We start from the raw sequence: 14,966 nt of genomic DNA, 5'->3' as shown, positions 1-14,966 counted from the left end.
GCACCAAAAAATAAGAATAAATTTAAAATAAATAAATAAGGTAATAATTACGATGCAATAGCTGGATAATAGAAAAATGGATTTATACTGAGCTATTTCCACTCTATAACATCATGTCCTTGGTAAAACATTTAATAAAAATTTTATTAGCAAGAGTAAAACAACAAATAGGCCAGAATAGGATTAAGTTCTTCATTCCCATTTCATTAGCCATAATGTTTTAACCACTAAACTAACATGATGAAGGCATGATTTTGAAAGGCTTAAGTGTCCATTATGTGCTGTGCTAGGCTTCCTGCTATCTGCAAAGAAATAATTAGTACTCAATAAATATTAAAAATTTTCCTGATTTTGCTTCAAATCTAGATTTTATTAAAAATGGAGTGGACAGAGGAGAAACCAAGAAGACGGCATAGGTAAACACCGGAAATTGCTGACTCCCACAACAACTTCAAAAATACAACTAAAAGACAAAACAGACATCATCCAGAGCCACAGGAAGGCTGACTGGGTGGAAATTCTACAACTAGAAGGAAAGAGAAAAGCACACTGAGACTCAGAGGAGCTGCGGAAGTAAAGTGCAGAGGTACGGATGCGCACGTGGAAAGGGCTGGCAACTGAGGATGCGGCTGTCTTTTTTAATTGGGAGGGAGTCACAAGCTCCCGACTGCTCTGAACTCCAGTTCTGGGAAGTCTCTGGGGACCCAGACTCATACAGACAGAAACTGGACTGTCTGGCAGTAGGCAGAACTTGGAACTCGAGGGCGGCTTTCTCTTAGAAGTGCTTGCAGTGATTACCAGGACACTGAGTCGCAGGGCCCCTTAGGCCAGGGCTGAGGATCAGCCATAGCTGCTTGCTCCGCCCTGTTGATTCCCTGAGACCCTGCCCCACCCAAGCTGCGGCAGAGGCTTTTGCATATGAATGCTCTGGCCCTTTGCAATCTGAAAATTACCTAACAAACTGCAGCTGGGCCAGACAGACCCAGAACTTCCAAGAGAAGGCCCAAGGCCCCACAGCAGCTTGTATTGCTTCACAGCTGGGCCTCATCTGGGCACCTCCAAACCCCAAAAAAGGAAGGGGAATCTGCAGATCTCTTTGTAGCTCCTGCTGGGTAGCCTCGGGCAGAGGCTAAATTAGCACCTCCTTAGATCCAAGAGCCAGTGTACCCAGTGGTCAGAGTGGGACCATCCAGATTACAACTCCTCAGCTCCGTAAGGGACACACTCAGGGGGCAGACTCAGTGAGCACCAAAGCCCCACTGAAGAAAGTCTTGCCCCAGAAGAGTGTCTTCAGCACAGAAGTTCTCCCACCGTAGACACAGCTGATTCTCACAGCCAATTGGCCTGGAGGTCAATTCCTCCCAGTGATACCTACAACAATCAAGGCTTAATTATAACAAGACTGTGCACAAAGCCCACAAAGGGGTGCACCAAGAGTGTCCACCTCAGGTAATTGGGGAGGCTGAGCCACTGGGCCCTATAGGACACCTAGCACACAAAGCCACTCTACCAACACAGGGAAGCATAAAAAATGCGGAGACAAAGAAACAGGTCACAAATGACAGAAATGGAAGAAAGCAAAATACTGGATATAGAGTTCAAAACCACAGTTATAAGGTTTTTCAAGAATTTTCTAGAAACCGCCGATAAATTTCGTGAGACCCTGGAGAATATAAAAAAAGACCAAATAAAAATTAAGCATACACTGACTGAAATAAAGAATAATATACAGAGATCCAACAGCAGACAAGAGGGTCCCAAGAATCAAGTCAAAGATTTGAAATATGAAGAAGCAAAAAATACCCAACCAGAAAAGCAAAAAGAAAAAAGAATCCAAAAATATGAAGATAGTGTAAGGAGCCTCTGGGACAACTTCAAGCGCACCAACATCTGAATTATAAGGGTGCCAGAAGAAGAGAGAGAGCAAGATATTGAAAACTTGGGAAAAAATGGACACATATGTAATACCCTTTGTAATACTTTAAGCAATAAAAAAAAAAAATATTAAAAAAAAAAGATATTGAAAACTTATCTGAAGAAATAATGACAGAAAAATTCCCCTAACTGGTGAAAGAAATAGACTTACAAGTCCAGGATGCACAGAGAACCCCAAACAAAGGAATCCAAAGAGGACCACACCAAGACACATCATAATTAAAATGCCAAGGGCAAAAGACAAAGAGAGAATCTTAAAAGCAGCAAGAGAAAGAAAGTCAGTTACCTACAAGGGAGTACCCATACGACTGTCAGCTGATTTCTCAACAGAAACTATGCATGCCAGAAGGGAGTGGCAAGAAATATTCAAAGTGATGAATGCCAAGAACCTACAACCAAGAGTACTTTATCCAGCAAAGCTATCATTCAGAATTAAAGGTCAGATAAAGAGCTTCACAGATAAGAAAAAGCTAAAGGAGTTCATCACCACCAAACCAGTACTATATGAAATGCTGAAAGGTATTCTTTAAGAAGAGGAAGAAAAAAAGGTAAAGATACAAATTTTGAACAGCAAATACATAACTATCAACAAGTGAATCTAAAAATCAAGTGAATAAAAAATCTGATGAACAGAGTAAACTGGTGAATATAATAGAACCAGGGGCATAGAAAGGGAGTGGACTGACAATTCTTGGGGGGGAAAGGGTGTGGGGGTGCAGGAAGAGACTGGACAAAAATCATACACCTATGGATGAGGACTGTGGGAGGGGTAAGGGCAGAGAGTGGGGTGGGAACTGGGTGGAGGAGAGCTATGGGGGGAAAAAAGAGGAACAACTGTAATAATCTGAACAATAAAGATTTAATCTAAAAAAAATGGAGTGGACAAATCAAGTTCATGCTTTGTAAGATACAACTACCACAGAATGTCAAGTTTTTTCTTTTAATCACCATGATTTAAATATTTCTTAAATTTAAGCAGAAATTTGGTAACTCTTCAGCAAATCCACAGTCCAAGGAATTTTTTAAAAAATATTTTTTTATTGATTTTGGAGAGGAAGGGAAAGGAAGAGAAAGATAGAAACATCAATGATAAGAGAGAATCATTGATTGGCTGCCTCCTGCATGCCCCCTACTGGGGATCGAGCGCACAACCTGGGCATGTGCCCTTGACCAGAATCAAACCCGGGACCCTTCAGTCCATTGGCCCATGTTCTATCCACTGAGCCAAACCAGCTAGGGCCCAAGGAATTTTTTTAAAAGTTAATTGATATGCACGATTTAACAAAATCCACTTATAGATGAAATTCAATAGAAATCTTTAGTTTGGGGATTTAAAATATTTTGGTGTTAACTTTTTATATGCTCACTTTTGATAGAGACAAGTAACTTGCCAAAGACCACAAAGCTGGGAAGTAGTGAACAAAGATATGAAAACAGGTCAGCTGACACCAGAAACATAATTAATAACCAATTATATAAGTAACCAGAAGCAGAAAGTATTCAATTATATAAAACTTATTTATCTACAGGGTTTTATATATTTCTACTCTAATAAAAAAAGGACTTAAGTGGGGACTATCAGCTGCTCTTACTTTTTTTTGAGAAAAGCAAAAAATAAGGACTAGAACTAGTGGAAACTGAAGGGACCAGTTGTACCTAATGCCCTCTCCCTCTCCTGCTTCACACAACAGTAAGAACCTTGCGTTACTTTAGGTCTAAAACATGGTGGAAATCGGATGGCAAAAATAAACCCCACTCAGTAGTTGTTACCAGCTTTGTGATGCCCGTAATTAATAAGAGCGCCCACCTGTGGGTCGAGATCTTCCTCGTCCTCTATTGCTTTGTGCAACCTCACTTGCTTCTTCAAACCACCTTGATAACATGTCAGACATTCTCTGCATCAACGACACATTGGGACTTTGCTCTCCTATGAAAACACAGGTCATATCAGTGAACTAGTAATAAGTCAGCATCTTTCATTAATGCAAAAACCCAGATTTGAGGGCCTTAAAATGAACATAACTTAAAAAAATCAAATTGCCCAAATAAATTCTATGAATGTACACAGATCCACAAGAGCCATCATCACATTTCACATTAAAGTTTAAATGAGTGGCTCTCCATGTGTGTTTGAGTTCCTCAAGAACAGGATTTAGCTCCTATATCTTTGCCTAGTCTTAGGGTCCCCCCACCCCTACCCAACCCACCTCTTTAGTTCTAAAAGTGCACAGCTAGGAAGGTCTTGTGCATTGTACACTGTTCAGATTAAAAGAAAAGTTTGCCCTCTTACTTAAATTTTCTTAAACTGAATTTGTTTTCATCATTTACTGTAAGCAAATTCTACATACTTGAAATTGACTGAAACTAGAAGTGTTTTGTCTCTTCCCTCCCTGCTTTTCCTCCCTCAAATACACAAGTTTTCTTGAGCATTTTCAAATTAAGTATGACATCAAAACTGACAATTCATTTCTATTCTACAATCATATAATTAAAAATGGAAATCATTTGTTCTTGAATTTTCTGTGAAAATAGAATTTATCTTATACTTCATTGCCTTCAGATTATATAGCTTTATATTTAGGTATTATAAGATAAAACAAAAGATAATATACTGGGAAATATGCCTTTAATCTTGAAAGATTTCAGAAGTCATTAGAGTAGCATTTTGGCTGAAGACCCACTTATTAAAATTAATTCTATTTTAAAGTGCCATCTTAAAGCTTCCAAGGTAGTTTCTCGCACTTGTCAAAGGCACCTGAGAGAAGGGTAAAAAAATTTATGTGCTATTATAAAACTCTCTGGTTGGAAACTGAGGGTTCTCATTCCATTTATATCTAAGAGAAAGGCAAAAATTAAGAAGTGTGATGACACCTGATGTTTTATGAGGCACGAGCATTCTTATACTTTCAGTGGGAATGTAAAGGGGTGCTTTTTGGGTGGGTAATTTGATAACCATCAAAGTTAAAACACACTAATCCAGTGGACCCGCCATCCCACTTGTGGGAATTTAGCTGCGACCCACTTGCATAGGTGTGCTAAGAGACATAACAGTATTCTTGCTGCAATATCACTTATAACAGTGAAAACAATGGAAACAAGTGAAAATACTCATTTTTAAATACCATAGAAGAACAAAAAAGCTGACCAAAGTATAGTTACCATCTCGCTCTCGTTCACTCTCCGGCCTGGCTCGGGGTCCAGTATCTGACCAGTCACCACGAAGCCTCAAGCGCTTCACCGGAGGCTGCCGTAACTAAAAGGTGAGGAGAACACTTGTTTGCTCACCTCTAGAGCACACTTCAAATCTAGTAGCTTCTCTCCATCCCCCTACTTTCTGTACTGAGGACGCACATAGACTGAAAGTGAGAGACGCCAAGGAAATCTTGCAAAGGAAGCCAAGGGCCCTCGGGTAGAGGCCTGCTTAGCTGCCTGTGAGCAGATGTGCTAGGGCAGAGAAGCAGGGAGAGCAGAGGAGTATGAGAACCGATGATGCAGGTCTTGAAACCACTCTACTAAGGACCTCAGTCTGGCTCTGCAAGAAGTGGGAGTCCCTTGGAGAGCTGATCAGAAGAGCAGCATGACCCAATGAGAGGACTGTGGGAAGAGTGGCAGGGGGACTGGTCAGAAAGCCCCATAATAACAGAGTAGAGAGATGCTGACATCTTGCACCAAGTAGCAGTGGTAGCCAGGGTGGTGAGTAGTGCTACAGATTTGGGATGTATATTTTAGAGACAAACTATGGGAACCAGGAAAAAATGAGAGATTGGATTCAATGCAGCAGTTCAATAATGAAGTGGGGCAGGTCTCACCCCAATAAATTCAATTTAAAAATTAGAGGAAAAGGAAAAGAGAGAAAAGACAATAAAAAGAAAAAATAATAATAAAGGAAAATGAGAAGTGAGAAACAATTGAACAAGACAAAAGAATCCTATATAATAAAGAGCTAATATGCAAATGGACATCATGCCCTCGCACCCTCGTGCTGGGGACCTGAGGCCAGGCCAGGGGACCTGAGGCTGCATCCCCCTGCCCGGCAGGGCTTGATGGGGGACCTGAGGCTGCGCCCCCAATCCAGCACCGGGCCGGGGGACCTGAGGCTTCACCAGAGGACCTGAGGTCATGCTCCCCACCCGGTACCAGGCCGGGGGACCTGAGGCTGCAGCCCCACAAGTGCTGGGCCAGAGGACCTGAGGCTGCACCCATCCTGCGGGGACTGACAGGGGTGTGGCTGGCTGGGTCTGTGTCTCGCACGATTTCGAGGTGAGCGTGGGTAGGCGGGGACTTGACTCTGGGTCCCGAGGCGTGCCCCTGACTCTGACAGTAGGAAGATTTTCATATACGTTTTACTAATTTTCTTTCATCTCTAACACTTCTATTACAGAGAAAGGACAAATAGCAATAAAATATTTCCTCTAATTAATTCCCTTTTAATGTGCACAAATTTCGTGCACCGGGCCACTAGTCTATATATATATATATATATATATATATATATATATATATATACGCCTAAGCAACTAGTTGACAGGTCGCTATGACGCACACTGACCACCAAGGGGCAGACACTCAACACAGGAACTGCCCCCTGGTGGTCAGTGTGCTCCCACAATGGGAGCAGTGCTCAGCTGACTGGGATGAGTGTGAGCAGCTCCTCCCTGTCCGCCTGCTACTTTGCACACTACTACATCCCTTGGAAGATGCCGGATGCCAGTTTCAGCCCAATCCCCACAGACCATGCTGAAGGACCCCACTGGTGCACAAATCTAGTATACTAAATAAAAAAGGGGAAAAAATTATTACAGGATATGAAGAAATAAAAAAGGCCTTCACAAATAAGAAAATATAAAAGAAGCATAAAAAAAAAATCACATGTATCATATATTGAACTTTTACTCATATTTTAAACCCCTACTTAAGCTTGTCTCATGTTTCCAATGAAAGTCAATTATTCCCTCCTTTGGTCTACTTATATAGAACATAATCCTATCTAATAAAACAGAAACATGGTAATTGGCGTACGACCGCTACCCTTTTCATTGGCTAATCAGCGAGATACGCAAATTAGTCGACAGCCAAGATGGCGGCTAATTTGCATATGTCAGCCCCAAGCCTCAGACTGAGGCTTAAGGCTGGGGCCTGGGCTGAGCCATCCAGCAATCACTGATGGCGGCAGCGGAGGGGAACCAGGTGGAGCCAGCCAGCTATGCTTGATGGCAGCAGCGGCAGGAAGCTGGGGGTGCTCGGGCCCAAACCTAAAGCCTCCGCCAGAGGCTTTAGGCTTGGGCCAGTCCAGCCAGCCAGGGATCCTTGATGGCAGTTGCAGCGGGGAACCTGGGCGGAGCCAGCCAGCAATCGGTGGCGGCGGGTTGCTGGGGGTGCCCCAGTCCAGGCCTAAAGCCTTGGCCAGAGGCTTTAGGCTTGGGCCGGGGAGGAGCCAGCCAGCGATTGTTGATGGCGGCGGCTGCAGGGAGCTGGGGGTGCCCCGGCCCAGGCCTAAACCCTCAGCCTGAGGCGTTAGGCCTGGGTCAGGGAGGAGCCAGCCAGAGATCGTTGATGGTGGGGAGCATGGGGGGTACGACCCAGGCCTAATGCCTCAGCCAGAGGCTTTAGGCTTGGACTGGGGCGGAGCCAGCCAGCGATCATTGAGCCAGCAATCATTGATGGTGGCCCAGGCCTAACACCTTGGCCTGAGGCTTTAAGCTTGGGCCAAGGAGGAGCCAGCCAGCACTGTGATCGGCGTGAAAGGGGGCAGCGCCCAACCCCCCTGATCACCCTGTGGCTCTGTGTGTGACAGGGGGAGGGGCCACAACCTCCCTATCCGCCCTGCTCTGTTCCTGACAGGGGAAGGCGCCCCAACCCCCTGATTAGCCCTGCTCTGTGCCTGATGTGGGGAGCTCCCCAAACCCCTAATCGCCCTGCAGCTCTGTGTGTGACAGGGTGCGGCGCCCCAACCCCCTAATCGGCCCTGCTCTGTGTGTGACAGGATGCGGCGCCCCAACACCCCCCCCCCCACGGGCCCTGCTCTGTGTGTGACGGGGTAGAGCCATAACCTCCCCATCGACCCTGCCCTGAGTGTGACAGTGGAGGCGCCCCAACCCCATGATCGGCCCTGCTCTGTGGGTGATAGAGAGCGACGCCCCAACCGCCCCCCCACGGGCCCTGCTCTGTGTGTGACAGGGTAGAGCCATAACCTCCCCATCGGCCCTGCCCTGAGTGTGACAGGATGCGGCACCCCAACCCCCTGATCCGCCCTGCTCTGTGTGTGACAGGGGGCTGTGCCCCAACTCCCCTATCGGCCCTACTCTGTGAGTGACAGGGTACGGACCCCCAAGCCCCCTGATGGGCCCTGCTCTGTGAGTGACAGGGGGCAGCACCCCAACCCCGATTGGCCCTGCTCTGTGCATGACAGGGGGAGCTCCCCAACCTCCTGATGGGTCCTGCTCTGTGCGTGACAGGGTACGGAGCCCCAAGCCCCCTGATGGGCCCTGCTCTGTGAGTGACAATGGGTGGCGCCGCAACCTCCCCATCGACCCTGCCTTGAGTGTGACAGGGGGCGGTGCCCCAACCCCCCAATCAGCCCTACTCTGAGCGTGACTGAGGGTGGCATCGCAACCTCCCGATCCGCCCTGCTCTGTCCATGACAGGGGCGGCGCCCCAACTCCCCAATCAGCCCTGCTCTGAGCCCAACCAGGGGCTGTACCTAGAGATTGGGCCTGCCCTCTGCCACCCGGGAGCAGGCCGAAGCCAGCAGGTCATTATCTCCCGAGGGGTCCCAGACTGGGAGAGGGCACAGGCCGGGCTGAGGGACCCCCCTTTCCCCCGAGCGCACAAATTTTTGTGCACCGGGCCTCTAGTTATTACATATTATTCTATTAAGTCTTTCTTTTCCTTCCTGTTCGTTCGTTCATCCATTCATTCATTCATATATCTACATCTACTAAACTGTAAATTCCTGAGAGGCCATGTCCTTGTCACAGTCATCCTTGATTTTCTAAAGTCTAATATAGGACTTAGTGGATAGTAGGTACCCAGTAAATATCTGATAAATTAAGTTTGTCTAACCCCAGTGGTCAAGGATGTAAAACACTGAAAGAAAAGATGGTGGGTTGAAGATGGCAACAGATTTTTAATTTCTTCTTCTATGTATACTTTGTTAGGTTGATTACAATAAGCATGATTTATTTTTATAATTTTAATACATTTTCAGAATTATTTTTCCTAATTTAGTTAACTCAACAAAGTATACTGAGAAAAACACATTCAGAAAAAAGCCAAAACCAATTGCTCATGACTGACTCTGCCTCTTTTGTTCTGACAATACAAACATCTTTGGCTAAGTATTCTGTGGTATAAAAGCTAGTGGTATAAAAGCCACTTAAAATGTTTCTGTATTTCCAACTCTTTGTTTTTTCTTTAAAAAAATGTTTTTATTGACTTTAGGAGGAATGGAGAGGGTCAGAGAGATAAACATTGATGAGAAAGAAACATCAATTGGCTGAAATAGTCACAAACTTTGACTATAACTTACTCAAGTACTTATCTCAAGAGGAAATTATACAGCAATGAAAAAAATGTCAGAGCAGATTTCATGCTTTCAATCAGACCAATAAACTTAGTTTTCATGCATCATCATGCCCTCTTCCTTGTCAATTTCCTGACTCACTTAAATCTACTGCCACATTTAAAATCCCAAGATATATTTATAGAGTAATACTATTTGTTTTCTAATTTCACAGCACTCTAAGCCTATCCTATATAATAAAAGGGTAATATACAAATTGACTGAATGGCTGAACGACCAGTCTTTATGATGCACACTGACCACCAGGGGGCAGACGCTCAACACAGGAGCTGCCCCCTGGTGGTCAGTGAACTCCCACAGTGGGAGAGCTGCTCAGCCACAAGCCCACAAGCCAGGCTGATGGCTGGCGAGTGCAATGGCAGCAGCGGGAGCCTTTCCTGCCGCCTCCGCGGCATCAGTCGGATATCCCCCAAGGGCTCCCGGACTGCAAAAGGGCACAGGTTGGGCTGAGGGAACCCCCCGCTGCCCGAGTGCACAAAAGTCATACACCAGGCATCTAGTAATTTTAATAATTGAATTCAGTTTAGCATCTCACAGCAATTACAAAGTTGTGTTCTTTAGTACCTTTAAAATGTGTTCAGTAAAAGGAGTTGGGCCAATACTAAAAAGGCCACTAATAATTAACAAAAAGCAACAATTTCAAAAGCCAGAGTACAGTGATCAAACATAGGACATTATAAAAATAAAAAAGCCAAAGTGAAAACCATGAGAGGGAAAGAAGCTTATAGGTGAAAACAAACATTTTCCTACTGTTGTGAAATGTCAAGGATATATTATTTGTTTTTTTCCTTTCATAAGTAAGAAAATGGTTAACCCAATTCTGTGTGTGTGTGTGTGTGTGTGTGCGCGCGTGTGTGTGTATATATGCTTTAATTTACCTTTTCTCACTCCCTCATATGTATTTTGTGACATGTACTAGGGATAATGTTATCCTATATAATAAAAAGCTAATTGACTGAATGGTGGAACACCTGGTCGCTATGACCTACACTGACCACCAGGGGGCAGACGCTAAATGCAGGAGCTGCCCCTGGTGGTCAGTGCGCCCCCACAGGGGTAGTGCTGCTCAGCCAGAAGCCGGGCTCATGGCTAGAGAGTGCAGTGGCAGTAGCGGGAGCCTCTTCTGCATCCGGGGAAGCGCTAAGAATCCCTTGGGGGATATCTGCCATCTTAGGCCCACTCCCCTGCAGGCCTAAGTCAGCAGGCAAACATCCCCTGAGGGGTCCCAGACTGTGAGAGGGTGCAGGCCGGGCTGAGGGACCCCTCTCCCCCATGCATGATTGTTGTGCATTGGACTTCTAAGTAGGTTATAATTGTGAAAGAGAGGCAGTCTTTGGAGCAGAGGGGACTGCTGGCCACATATGAATAGTAAACGGTAACAGGTAAAACTCCTATTAGTGCATAAACATAAACATTTAGTCTCCTGGAAATCTGTACATCACATTTTTTATTTTAACTGCCTTTTCTGTAACTGTTAGACCTGTGGCTATTTCTTACTGCTACTGTGCAACCTCATAGTTAATGAAGCATTTTGTTATTAAATATTTTATCTTTAAAAATATTTTACAATACTTCTTTCTAGAGCCTTTCCTTAATTATTAGCTCCTGCTCTTTCATGTATGTTTTGTATCCTTGTTTCCTAGACTGTAAGTGCCTTGAAAATTAGCTCTATTTTTTGAAGCCCTTTAGGCCCCAGAAGTCACTGAATTAATATTTTCTGAGTAAAATAAAGAAGATGTTTTTGAATAAACTTACCTCTTCCCTTCTCTCTTCTGCGGAAGGAGTTCGAAGTTCTCGTGCGGTGTCATCTTTGGGGTCAAAAAGGTAGATATAATCTGAAGAGTAGCTAACGAGAATCTCCTGACCGTCTTCACTGTAACACAGAGACGTCACCCTGCAGGACTTGTTGTTAAGATGAGAAGGGAGAAAACGGGCAACCATTCCAGCAGTCCCCCGGCCTGCATAATTTCCTAAAATAAGAAAACAGGAAGGTGTTTAAAATTCATGTGTTTGAAGAAAAACACTTTAAAAACTCTTAATCTGCACGAGGAGATACGTGATTTAATGTAGCAATAGAAATCAAAGCTATCATTCTATTTCTAGAAGAGGCTCTTTTTTCAATAACCAGCTTTTATAACAAAATAAAAAAGAATGCAATAAAAAGGAAATGTACCTTTTAAAAAAATTCATGATCATCTGGAATTCCAGATTATAATATTTTATTGGAAATATGAGTTATTTAACCAATTAAATAATTTATGATTATAGTCATACTATATCATCTTCTAAAAATTCTCCCCAAATTAATATACTTATAATACAAATAGGAAAGCTGCTATTTATTAGTATACTAGCTAAAAGAATGCAGTATCCCTTTAAACTGATTTACCTTCTACTTTTTATGTTTTTTAAAAATTTAACTGTTGTGAAATTTTTTTCTTCTAAGACTGCAGAGTGGCAATACTATGCCAGCTTTAATTCATTGTAATAGTCATGAGTACAATGTAATATGACAGAGAGGGTACAATGGGCACTTTGTGTCCTGGGGGACTCAGGAATGCTCAATTCTAAGAATCTAAGTTATACACCGAGTTGTACAATCCTGCACAATGAGGTTTTACGCCCAAAATGTCAACTGGGTCCCACCTGTTGAGAAACAATAATGAAGCCTGTAATTTCATATTTAATACTGTTTCCCTAAATGTGCATATTCAAATAGACAAGACTCCTCAATCGAGAAAAAAATAATCTTCTCTAGCCTTTCCATTTCAATAACCATTTTTAATGGACATAAATTGACAATGAGATTGACACTGTGTTCATTTCTGGCCAGGTCCACTTTTATTTTTAGCAATATAATTTATGTGAATATATATTTGATATTTGGGTATGTGAGTGTTTAAGTATTCCTGGCTTCCTTTACTGAGAAAATACTAATGGAGGTTGGCTTTGAATTGGGAATTTAAGAAGTGGTTTGATCCCATAATGGATGAGGAGTTTGAGATGAGTTGAAGGCAGATTCAAGTTCAGTGCTGTAGCATCACTGGTAACAGCACTTTAAATCAGCTAAGCAGGCATAAACATATCTATCCATTCACACACACCCACGTCACTGTTCTTTCCTGACTTTTCTCTCCACCATGCTTACCGTTATCCTCTTAATTTAAAAAATGGCAAAGAGAAATTAGGAAAACCAAGTGTTGTGGGCTGAATAGTGTTCCCCCTCCACACACACACAAATTCATGTCCACCAGAAGCTCAGAATGTGACCCTGTTTGGAAATAACGTCTTTGCAGGTGTAATTAGTACAATGAGGTCATATTGGCTTAGGGTCGTCCTAAACCCAGTATGACCAGTGTTCTCAGAAGAGAGAAATATGGACACAGACACACCCAGGGCAGAAGGCAGGTAAATATGGAAACAGATTAAATACATTTAAAAGCCAAGGGATGCTAAGGATTGCCAGCAACAACCATAAGGAAGCAAGGAGAGCCCTGGCTGGGTAGCTCAGTTGGTTAGAACACTGTCCCCATAAGCCAAGGTTGCAGGTTCAATTCCTGGTCAGGGCACATACAAGAATCAACCAATGAATGCATAAATGAGTGGAACAAATTGATCTTCCTTTCCTTCTTCCTCCCTTCCTCCTCCTCACCCCCTTTCTCTTTCTTTCTAAAATCAATTTTAAAACTTTAAAATAAAAAAAACAGCAAGGAGAGAAGCACATAATAGATTTTCTCTGAGAGCCTCCAGCACAAAATGACCCTGCAAAACCCTCTTTAGCCTCTGAATTATGAGATAATAAATTTGTTATTTTAAGCCACCTAGTATACAGCCCTAGGAAACTAATATAGTTAGCCCTCGATATCTGCGGATTTCAAACCTACACATTCAACCACCCGTGAAGGAAAACAGTACTTTCCACTGGTGGAGGGCTGACCATAAGCACTTTTCTAAGCCATTTTGTAAAGGACTTGGGCATCCAAGGGCTCCTGGAGCCGTCCCCTGGAGATAGTGAAGGACAACTATACATCAAGTGCTTTTTAAAGTGATAAACTGCAAAAGTACCACCCCAATAGGATCATAAAAACTTAGTGAAACGCTGTTTTTATAATACATAATGTTTAAAAACATTCTACATACTAAATTGTAATAAAATTTTTAAAATGTAAATGTCTTATTTATTTTCTGAATTGACAGAATCTTGTATTTCTTTAATATATATCTTTGTACCTGTAGCTCTTGTGCCCAGCATTCTCCGATCATATATTCGGACTGAGCTATCAGAACAACCCACAGCAAGGTAATATGGTATTGGTGGACAAATCGCTACAGAAGTAGCAGCACGTCGGCAGTTAATTAGAATATCCTACAAAAGATAAAATAGCAGCAGTTACATAGAGCTTTACAGTAGAGATGATACTATATTGAAAAAGGTTCTCTTCAATTAGAAGAAAATAAACTTTTTCAGAAATCCTAATTCAATAAGTATGACATTGAAAGGGGAAAAACGTGGTTTCCTTTCATTTTTCAGATTTCTTTCTATCAATAAGTTTCTAACACATTCAGCTTATGTGAAAGGAAAATAAATACATGCAGTCAATATTCCTCCTCAGCAGTTTATCACTCTAAGAAAAACTGTTTTCTTTATAGTTTGCTATATAACTCCAAAACTGACCTCTAATACAAATTTTATGCTTTCCTTATAGACCAAACAAAGTAAGAAAACATATATGGAAAACTACATTTAATTAGAGATTTAAAAACAACCAATAATTGAATAATGCAAAATAAATTCTGAAGAGGAAAAAAATAAAAATTGTTCCCAGATATAAGACTCAAACATCAGCTAAATCAACAGTAGCTACAAAAGAGCTGGTAATAATTCAAGTAACTCATCATTAATGATGGTTTAAATCCTTTCTCAAAACTAGCTGCACTTCAGATAATAATATAATACAACTTGAGTTATTTCTCAGAAATGCCCCCTAAATATCTTGATGCCAATGACTAATGAACATCTTTAGAAATGTAAAATACTCACATTTGTAATGGAACCACATTAGAAATGCTGCTGTTTTGGTCCACTGGACAGTAAAGATGGAGGTATAATCTGCCTTTATCTATGACAAGTACTAATTATTTTAAATGGTACTGACATTATTTTAGTTCTGTTACTACTAAAATAGAACAAAGTGTTATTAACTGATTTTAAACTTTTATACTTTTTTTAAAATCTATTTTATTGATTTTTTACAGAGAAGAAGGGAGAGAGATAGAGAGTTAGAAACATCGATGAGAGAGAAACATCGATCAGCTGCCTCCTGCACATCTCCTACTGGGGATGTGCCTGCAACCCAGGTACATGCCCTTGACCGGAATCAAACCTGGGACCCTTCAGTCCACAGGCCAACGCTCTATCCACTGAGCCAAACCGGTTTCGGCTAAACTT

General features: G+C 42.5%; 1 protein-coding gene across 7 annotated transcripts in view; it reads right to left on the bottom strand.

Annotated features, from left to right (window-relative positions):
- DCAF6 (DDB1 and CUL4 associated factor 6) overlaps positions 1-14,966 on the bottom strand; it is an 89,848-nt gene that overhangs the window by 53,358 nt on the left and 21,524 nt on the right. For all 7 annotated transcript variants that reach the window (XM_059675692.1, XM_059675693.1, XM_059675694.1 and 4 more), the window contains exons 6-9: positions 13,748-13,883; positions 11,273-11,487; positions 5,095-5,188; positions 3,743-3,862 (exon numbers count right to left, since the gene is read on the bottom strand). In XM_059675692.1, the coding sequence (XP_059531675.1) occupies positions 3,743-3,862; positions 5,095-5,188; positions 11,273-11,487; positions 13,748-13,883 (565 nt within the window). The remainder of the gene's footprint in view (positions 1-3,742; positions 3,863-5,094; positions 5,189-11,272; positions 11,488-13,747; positions 13,884-14,966) is intronic.

This window comes from Myotis daubentonii, chromosome 18 (genome assembly GCF_963259705.1).
Source record: "Myotis daubentonii chromosome 18, mMyoDau2.1, whole genome shotgun sequence".
NCBI lineage: Eukaryota > Metazoa > Chordata > Mammalia > Chiroptera > Vespertilionidae > Myotis > Myotis daubentonii.
The sequence above is the reverse complement of the archived record's forward strand: the minus strand, read 5'-3'. Positions and strand labels throughout refer to the sequence as shown.